The following is a 10,628-nucleotide window of genomic DNA, read 5'->3' as shown; positions in this document are numbered from 1 at the left end:
AAGATGTAGGTACATGTAGGAAAGGTCAAAGCACCTGGACATAAATTATGCTCATGAGGACCTCATTTGCATAAATTATGCAGAAACTTGTATTTCCCTTACCGTACAAGCTGCAGCTGTCATATTTGACATGTAGCTACTTTTAGGAAAGGTGAACACACTTGGCCATGAATTATGCTAAGGGGGACCTTATTTGCATAATTTATGCATAAACTCGTACTTCCCTTACCGTCAAGGCTACAGACATGTAGGTACCATCATGTAGGTACTGACATGTAGGTGCCATCAGGACCGGTCAGGAAACCTGTCCATAAATTATGCTAATGAGGGCCTCGTTTGCATAAGTTATTCAGAAACCTCATAATACCCTTACAGTCAATGCTAAGGATGTCATAGTTCAGGTGCAGGTAATGGGAGGGGAATATCCTGCATTTTCCCGAATATGTTGCCATTCTACTTTCATTACATTTCAATTTGCCCAGGTATTATTTTGCGACAGCCCATTTTTGCATGGGGAGGGGTATTGGCGAAACATGCTGTATTTGCTCAGGGGCAAATGACGGGCTTTCTAGTTGGTGATGTATTTTATGTTTTAAATTACGCTATCTGTGGTGTGGGTCCATATATGTATGTCAAGGGCATAATTTGAGAAACTTTGGACGTATCTTCATTGGTAGGTGTGTAGTGGTTGTGAAAATGGAGGTCAAGTTCGAAAATGGTTCACCTGGCGTTTTCCTACAGTACAACAACAGGTTGCCCATATAATTGCCTAATTCAGTCCTATACAAAGAAAAAAGGAGAACAAAGAGCCCTGGGTGTTCGCTGATGAATGTTTTAATGTTTATTTTTAACAATGAAATCCCCGCAGGGTAGTGCAGGTTCCGTAAAGTAAAGTATCACAAGATGATAGGACTGGCAGTTCTAATCGAGAAATTGTGTTTCATGATAAAGATGACATACAATGGACGAAACCATTAAAGTCTTGGACCATCATTTAAATTAACCATAAGAATTATCCAGTATGATGGCTCATCCCTAGACAATCATCGTCAATCGCCAAATACAACAAGATAAACCAGGATAGTAATTCCTAGAAGTGAATCAGGGTCTGTGATTTCACAACTTACATCAAGATCCATTTCATGCAGTTATCTCACAACGAGCAGGTCACTAGCAAAGGAAATCAACAAACACCTTACCCACAATGTACACACTATAAATACTTCACGGAGTGTCCTAGGCTACGGCCTCTTGTTCTGCTTTATTTGTAAAGGAGTTGCTCTTTTTAAGACAATGCCTTCTTAAGTTTCTGTTGAACCAAATCAAGTTTTATCTGCTTGATGTTATTTTACTAGGGATCATGTTCATTGTGTGTTTCATTACCTTTATGAAAGATGGTATAGAATTTACTCTGGATGATGTAGGGAGATATATCTCAAGAGCCGCTGGATGGATTGTGATGGTATTTGGCACGTGGGTAGGTGGCGTGAACCCGACAGTAAAGGTCTATTTCCGGCCTCCTGGTGGTTGACCTTGGAACTGCAGTAGTAGTTTTTTTATCTTTGGTCTTAGCTGGACGTGCTGTGGTTGTTATTTTAAGGTGGCAGATAGGTGCATAAGGGTGAAGTGGCGTAAATCTGGGCCCCCTAGCAGGTTGCTATGGACCTGCAGGGTCGTTCTTCTTTTTGTGTGCGTGTCCGGCGGTTTACAACACCTACCCGACGTACTAGTTCTTGACGATTTTGATTCGATTTTGGATCTCCTGGTGGTTGACCTTGACACTGCAGCAGGACTTCCTGGTTTTGTATCTTTGGTCCTGGACGTGTTGCAGTGTTGATTTCCAGGTGGCAGAAAGGTGTTGACATGAGGGAGAAATGTTATAGGTTTTGGCCCCCTAGCATGTTGCTATGGAACTGCTGGGTCGTTTAGAAATATTTCTACCCCTGCCTTTAGTTAGTAGTGTATGTACTGACTATAGCCATTGCCAGTACAGCTACATATATAGCACTAGGTTGATGGTCACCTGGTTGTTTGTCCTGTAAACTGGGTCAAACATCTATGTTGCTTTGGGCTATTCTCAAGCTCCCTGCTGTTTTCATGATGATTGACATAATTACATGCTAATTATGCAAATCATGATACAATTTGCATAATCAATGAAGAAATTTTTATAAACGCGATGCCTTCCGGAATTCCATGATAGGACCATTCAAACATGTGACATTTGTAACAAACAAGATATAACATGTTGTGCTAGTTTAGCAGCATTAATATATAGACTAACACGTATGCCTAACGGAGAAGACCTCAAGAGACTACCTGGCAGACCAAGGACATTATATAGGAATATATAATGTCCTTGGGCAGACTAAGAGAGCGTCTGTCCAGCTAAGGAACAAACCAGCTGAAAGTGCATACTGGCGTGGTGTTATTCATTGGAACCCTACCAAGAGGTAGAAGAACAGTCCACGACGAGACAGGACGTGTTACAACATTTATAATGTAGAAAGGGAGGAACGCTGATATAGATATCGATTATGAAAATTTGCATACTTCCAGTGTTTTCATTTACATAACACGTAACGTTTGTGATTAATGGCAGATGCAACATCAACAGATATTCATTACGATAATAAGGTCCTCATTTGCATAATAGGTGCAAAAATTATATGATTCCTAAGTGGTAAATGATTGCAATGTCATACTTGTCACATGTGTAAGTTAGTTAAACGTGAACGTCGTCATGGATGGATTATGCAAATGTGGAATACATTTGCATGAGATTTGAAAATGCTCGAAATATTTCATGGAAGTATGAGGTCTCCGAACTATTGCCTTGTCTTTGAAGTCAGCCTACTTCTGTGTCACGGACATGTCCTTGGTGTTTTTGTCAATAAGTCACGGTTTAATATTCACTATATAAGTACAGCAGCTTTTTTGGATACCGTCCTCTGTGTTTCTGGGTGTTATTTGTTATGCTGACATCCCAATTGATGACAGAAGTGTTAAAATATCTAAGGACGATGACATTTTCAGACCAAGGAGGTTAATATATGCTCTATATATGCTATATTTACTATAGACCTGTCAAGTTCATCCAGGCTATTGCCCTGGTCCGATTATAAAAAGCATTGTTTACAAATAGATTTATTATGATGGTGTTTTGGGCGATTATGTCGATGGCGGCGTCTTGAATTCTCTGAATATATGAATGCCAAAATGTAAAATGTTCCCAATATAGTTTTGTTTTCTTTTGCGTCCACAGGCATGGTGGCACGACAGAAATAACGCATTTGGACGAAGTCTTTATTCGATGGGCACAAAGTAAGCTCGGTCGTGAGTACAGGACACTAGAGGCCTTGGACACCAGGGAACTGTCTATTATCAAGGAGAAGGAAATTTACCTTGAAAAAAATGTGAAGGAAGATGACGAGGTTACTACCAGTAGAAAGACACTCTGTAACGATACGGACATCGTCATGGAACAAGAGATATCTGTAGGAGACAGGACAAAGTACTCCTTCGAATGGTCTCAGACCAAAGGTTTTCAACTGTCTACTGAAGCGTCTGTCAAAATAGGCCTGCCAACTATCATGGAATTGACAGCCAATATAGGGGGCCAGTTCAACCTGTCCAATACAAAAACAAAGACAACAGAGACAGAGACAAATAATGACTGCAAGTGTAAGTTTACAATGCCACCCCGCTCAAAAATGTTTGTCACCATCAATACAACAAAAAAAGTCCACAAGATGCCTTTCTCTCTTGTCATCTCTCTTCAAGGCAAAGTGTCAATCCAGATGAAGCAGGATAGTGGAAAGGTTAGGACAGCTGAAGAAGAAGTCGTAAAAATCTTCAAGAAGCTCGGCGGAACTACAGCATTCGAGATTAAGAAAGACCCAAATGGGGATGAGAGAGTGCATCTCACCATTGAAGGAACGTTTGAAGGTGTGACAACGATAGACCAGAAGATTGACGTTTCAAACGTGATAGAAGGTAGGAACATGATTCTTTTACTCGTCTTGGTACAGAAGGATCCGTAACACATCCATTGCATCCATATTACTGCCTTTGACACAGTTGTAATCACTGGTATTTGACATATACATATATTGACATATATGTCTTATGACACTGTTGTAGTTGATGGTAAAACTATTTGACATATAACGGGGGCCGCCCGAACCTCGCACGCGCCCGAACATCGCACGGATTTTTTAATGATCTTATTTTGCATAAGTACGCCGTGTTTGTGTCCAATGACTATGCTGATAAGGAAGGTAAATAACCCAAGTTCATGCACATAATTGTCATTTACATTCAAAACATATGTGTATATATTCATTTCTTGTTTTGTCGAAAAGTAGTATTTTGACAATAATGATGGCAACGCTGAGTAGAGGGTCACTGCGTAGCTAGACGGCCCGGCAACTAAATATACGACCTGTGCCAAGCAGATACATAAGTCACACAGCTATCATACACATAAGAAAAATAATTTCATAAAACACTAAAAATTTGGGTCTCTAAGTGTTTGTTGAGAAGAAAACCGACCAAAGAAAAACAACGTAAACATTGCTGTCGTCTGACGGCGTTGTTTTCCCGCCATTTTTTTGGACCGCGATGGTGGCGGGACGATTCAACGCACAGTTTTGTTACGCTCTAACATGTGATTGGTACCGTCTATGAAAAGGAAACTGAATACAGAGATGGCGAAGATGTTTCCCAATAAGTAGACGGAGTATTGTTGATGTAAGCGGTGTCGTTTTTTCGTAATGATTTCGTAAGTCGGGCCGCATTCAATACGTACGTCGGGCCGCGTAGTAGCCTATTTCCCGTGGGAACATGAGCTGGGATGCGCTAGATATAGCCCTTCTCACATGACGTTAGAAGTGCACACAGTCAAAATTTTCCGGTCAAAAGAAAGCTAGAATATAGCAGACTTCAAGCCTTATTTACATTTCCCTAACTTCATCACCAACTTCCGAAGAGAGCAAAATTACCAAAGCGTACTAAGTTAGGCACACTATCTGGCGTAGCACTAAATCAGAAGGTACATTCGTGAAAATGTCTCACAGCGTCTTCCGCATGTAACGCGGAGCATGAAGGGCCCATGAACAGTATGAATACATTTCTTGTCCAAGTATGGTCTTTAGATGAATGTGTTCAAAATTCATTCATTAAAACCTGACCACTCTCTGGCAACCAGCAATGGAGCGCCGTGAGTTCCAGCGCGTAAAAAAACGTCCGATGGTTGGGCACCCCCCGTTACATATATTGATATATATGCCTCATGACACTGTTGTAGTTGATGGTAAAACTATTTGACATATACATATATTGACATATATGCCTCATGACACTGTTGTAGTTTATGGTAAAACTATCGTTTCATCACCGTCAACTTCATTAGCGCCCTGTCACACTTGTGCATATATCATGTCCGTGTGAGTTGCGTATACGCACCTACTGCAGATCTTAATCGTTTTGTGAAAGTTTTAGGTATGCAGGCATACGCAAGGTACGGCCCAGTATGCCTGATAGTGAGAGTTTTGGAACTACCCAAAACTTTCGTGCGAACGCTGTTGCGCAGCTCAATCGTGATAAATACGCAGTGCATCCGTCCGACATCGGTCGAGTGCGGTACGAGCGCGCTATGTGTTCGCGCTTCATACGCGGCAATACGCTTCTCTTGCGGCACGAGCTCTGGGCAGCGTACACATAGCGTACTTGCAGCGCAGGTACAGCGCACAATGAACGAACGTATAGCGAAGAAGAATATATGTCACGAATTAGTGCCGTTCGTCTTGCGATTGTGCAACGCATTGTACGTATTAGTAGCGTATGACAAACGCACAGATGGCGTACGGATAGCGTACACATAGCGTACTCGACGAACATCCGGGGTAAATTCCAGATTTGTTATTTGATTGGTCGGGTCAGGTATCTGATTTGGCCAGAGAAGAAACAAAAACAACCATAACATAACTTTTGATGTAAATAATCATTGAAATGCCACACACAACTGAGGTGTCTTCCAATAACAGTTTACGTAACTACTGATATCAATGCAACCAAATACACAGGGTAAATAATGGCTCTAAATGTCATATAGTGTTCCAAAAGTAAAACTAGTGTGCCTGTTACACAATCATATACAAAAAATCCTACTTGTCGTCAGTTGTGTAGGCCTCTTCCGATAACAGTTTATGCATGTAACTACTCATATTAATGCAACCAAATACGCTCGTAATTCGATTAGCATTACTGTGAAGTGTGTCAGGCATGCGGTCGGCAGACGTCGGTATAACTCAATAAATTTGATATTTTGATCGTACAACTGCGTATTGACAAAATTTGATACGGAACTCATACGGAATTGCTTATACGCACAAGTATGACAGCCCCCCCGGGCTTTAGCATGAATTGCGTATTAACATTTTTTTACTTTAAAGTTTATGGGGAAGAAGTTGTTTTCTACTTTAACGCACCTTTGTGCAGCCTTGTTATCGAACCAAAGAAATTACTTTTTCTGCCACAAACTTTATAATATACCTAAACCAAAAAAGTGTTAATACGCAACTTATGATGCGGACTTTCATGTACGCACAAGTGTTCTTTTTGAACGGACGGCTGCGTATTGACAAATTTTGATACGAAACTAATACGGAATTGCACTGCGCACAAGTGTGAAAAATGTTCAACTCAAAAAATATGCAACTCATACGGACTTGGATATACGCACAAGTGTAATAGGGCCGGCCCTAAGTATTCATACGAATTAAACGGAATTAGATTCATACGAGTTTTACAAAATGCATACAGTCATTTCTATTAGTGAAACACATATGAATTCCATAAAATTCGTATGTTTCTTAGTAGTGGATCGTATGTATTCCGTAAAACTCGTGTGAATTCCGTCCAATTCGTATGAATACTTAAGAACCCCTGTAAATACTAGTAGTGTCCTGGTTTTCGTGCAGATTAACGTGGTCCCGGGGGTCTTTTTTCGAAATGGAATCCGTATTTAGGAAAATCATTATTCGTGAAAAATCGCACGATGCTGACAAAGTTTGAACATACATGTAGAACAAACATCATTTTAGTGTCGTAGCAATTTATTTTCTTGCAAAAAAATTAAAATCAGTTGTACAAATACCAATTTTCGGTCATGAAATTGTTGTACGAAATATTTGAACTCAGATCATCCAAAAGTTAAGGAATTTGATACCTGACAGCAGTTTCATTTTTATTACAGGTGAATTCAAGAGATCTGTGAAGGATCACTGTAAGACGAGACTAAAAACATTTAAGCCTCTCATTTGGAACGATGACTTTCAACTTACCTACAGCGACATCTTCACAGAGTTAGACTTAATACAAACATATGGAAAGCAACATAAGGTGTACAAACAAAATCTTTGGTCAGATGAACAGGAAGGAAAACTCAACTCTTTAGATGATGTGTTAAGTCTTAATGACACAAGAAGTTCTGCAGCACAGAGGGTTATTCTTGTTGAAGGTGAAGCCGGAGTAGGGAAGACTACATTTCTGTCCAAAGAAGCGATAGGTGCTGTCGCAAAGAAAACAGTACTGGGAAAGCGGCACGATATCGTCCTGTTGATCCGACTCCGGGAGGTGAGAAAAGGGGAGACCATAGAAAATATAGTGCTAGATCAGTGTTATCCTGACACAGATCAGTGTTTTCCTGTTGAAGAAATCCTACGCAATAACAAGTCCAAAGTTCTTTTCCTCCTTGACGGATATGATGAGCTGCTTCCTAGGGCTAGGACAGATGAGCAGGCCATTCCTAGACTGCTTTCCGGTAAGAAATACCCCGACAGCATGATTGTGATAACCTCTCGACCATCAGCAGGAGTGCAGAAGTACCTGCAGCCAGACTATCACCTACGCATCATGGGCTTCTCCCGTGAACACGTAGATAGATACATAAGTCAGTATTTTACCGTCAGAAGAACACCTGAACTGGCAGGAGGGCTCATCGCATTTCTCAAAGAAACCTGGCCGGTCACTGATTTGATGTACACCCCGATTTTCCTGATGCTGGTCTGTGTGCTGTGGGAGGAGGACCCATCAATAGACTCTCCAAGGACTATGACAGAACTGTACAGCGAGCTGCTGACATGTTTGGTCAAAAAACACTGTAAACGAGAAGGGGTCCGACTGCCAACAGGCGAGCTGCCTTCAAACGTGGCTAAGTCATTGCGACAGCTTGGTGAACTTGCACTAAAGGCAATGCTAAGAAATGAAACCCTAATTGACTACGCAAAGGTAAAGAAAAAAGACGTGAATTGGGAGCTTCTATTGAACATTGGTGTGGTCTGCTTGGAGGAGTCTGCATCTAAATTGCATCCAAGGAAACAATACAATTTTTCACACAAGACGATGCAAGAGTTCCTGGCCGGACGATATTTTGCTCATGCTTTGGTGAAGCAAGTGAAGCAAGGAAAGCAAGTGAACCAAGAAGAGGGGAATCGGGGCATCGATAAGATGATGCAGCTTATGAGTACCTCTGTCACAAAGACCCTTGAATATGGTCACCAGCTTCAGTTCACTTGCGGTTGTCACACAAAGGCGGCTCGAACTGTCTTGGATAAACTAAGTCATCTCAGTAGGCAAGAATTTTCAAATTTCCTGACAAATGTAGTTGGAAAACGCGAAATGCCTTACCTCTCGTCAAAGAGATCATTTGAAGAATACAGAAGCTTTGTTCTGCTCTGCTTGGACATTCTGAATGAAAGAAAGGAACCAGAGGTATTAAAAGCTGTTAGCAAAGCCCTGCCGCTAATCAGCATTTCACTGAAGGAGTCCTCAAATGTCAGAAGAATCAAACAACAAGCTGCTCTTAAGTATTATTTGGAAAACATCCAGCATTTACATCTCAGAGACAGAGTGATACTTTCAATATCTAAGATTGGTACCGAAGAAGCTCTTCGGTACCTGGATCAGACTTTTACCTCTCCCATTGAAGGTCTGCGATTAGACTTAGGGCTAAGGCATGTGACATTTTCAACAAGTGATCAGACGGCCAAGCTGGCTTCTGTTCTGGAGAAAGTTCCACAGCTGAGGGCTCTTGAACTGTCATGGGCAGGGCTAGCACCATCATCCCTCAAGTCACTGGTGGAGGGCTTCAGACACATGTCTGAGCTAGAGGAGCTTGATCTTGTCATGAACCGTAAACTTGGCAATGATGGGATAAAAGTTCTCCATGTTAAACTGTCTAGTGTTCCACATCTTACCATACTCCGCCTTAGTCATGTTGACATGACGACCGTTGGCATGTCAACCCTAGCTCCTTCCATGGGCTGCCTAATGAAGCTGACAGAACTAGATGTAAGTCATAATGAGATTGGTGATGCTGGGCTGGAATCACTCACCACTGTTCTCCAATATTTCACAGAAATGCGTGTGTTGCTCATAGCTGGAATCGGTATCAGTACCAAAGGCATGCGCACGCTGGTCCCTGCACTGTGTCTGTTAACCAAATTGAGTACATTGGACATTTCTGAGAATGACATAGGAGATGCGGGGTTGGAATGCCTGGCCGATAAGTTTCAAGGGCATAAAGGTGTCGATCCACTCTACCTCAAGGATATGAAAGTGTTAAAACTCGTAGAGATAGGTATAGGTAACAGTGGAATATCAGCCCTGGCCAAAGTTTTGGCTCACTTGGTGAACTTTCAGGTGTTGGACGTGAGTAACAATGATATAGGGGACTCGGGGATTTTCTCACTAGTCCAAGCATTCTTCCAACCTAGCCGTTTGCACCGTCGGAAACAAAGCGCATATGGTTCACTACAGGAGCTACACATCGGAAGGAATAAGGAAGTAACAGAAGCCGGTCTGGAAATGATCGTAGAACCCATCGGCACATTGCAGTCACTAACCTGGCTGGACATGTCTGGTGGCGACTACGCTGAAACATATGACACTGTGGCCATGTCTGGAACATATATACACCTACCGGACGCTCCGGCCCAAACTCTGGCTAGATCTTTAAGCAGACTCGTTGCATTAGAACGGCTTGACCTGTGGAACATCAAACTGGGGCTTGAAGGATTCCAGGCTATGACGAAGGCTGCTACGGAACATCCCAAACTGCAGGAGCTGCAGTGAGTCATATTGCATGTATCATATCAGTGGTATCAAACAGTTTCCGATTGTGGAAATATCAGATTTGTAATTGCTGTAAACGACTATTAAGTCAACATTTAAGAGAAACTGCAAAACATTTCACTCCTTCCCACCTCATGAAAAAATTCTCAGTACAAAAGTACTTCACTGCCCAAAAGTATCTCAAGATCTCATTAACTGCTGGCAGTTAATTTTGAAGGCTTTCATCATCAGTTTGACTTCTGCAACTTAAGTCTTGAAATGTTAAGTCATGAATTCATTTTTCCCATTTACAGCTACGATGAAGAGCTAGTTCCAGAGGGCGCAGACACCACGGCCAGTTGCCTGAAGCTCTATGGGGGATAGTACCAATTGCTGTCATATTTCCTCAACCCAGAAATCAAGATTGTCTCATGTAAGATAAGAGCTGCCTTAACGTTGTCTGACACTACTTGGTGTAAGTGAATGTTAAGAATGTGTATCATATCTAAAAT

The 10,628-nt window shown here is 41.7% G+C and overlaps 1 protein-coding gene across 1 annotated transcript; it reads left to right on the top strand.

Moving 5' to 3' along the window:
- The first annotated feature begins 3,752 nt into the window (after positions 1-3,752).
- On the top strand, positions 3,753-10,500 carry LOC136434406 (NLR family CARD domain-containing protein 4-like). The gene is made up of 3 exons (XM_066427197.1): positions 3,753-3,996; positions 7,259-10,133; positions 10,431-10,500. Exons 1-3 carry the CDS (start codon positions 3,753-3,755, stop codon positions 10,498-10,500), a joined length of 3,189 nt encoding a protein of 1,062 aa, XP_066283294.1.
- The last annotated feature ends 128 nt before the right edge of the window (positions 10,501-10,628 follow it).

This window comes from Branchiostoma lanceolatum, chromosome 5 (assembly GCF_035083965.1).
Source record: "Branchiostoma lanceolatum isolate klBraLanc5 chromosome 5, klBraLanc5.hap2, whole genome shotgun sequence".
Classification (NCBI taxonomy): Eukaryota; Metazoa; Chordata; class Leptocardii; order Amphioxiformes; family Branchiostomatidae; genus Branchiostoma; species Branchiostoma lanceolatum.
Note: the sequence above shows the minus strand (reverse complement) of the source record. Positions and strands in the feature narration are given on the sequence as shown.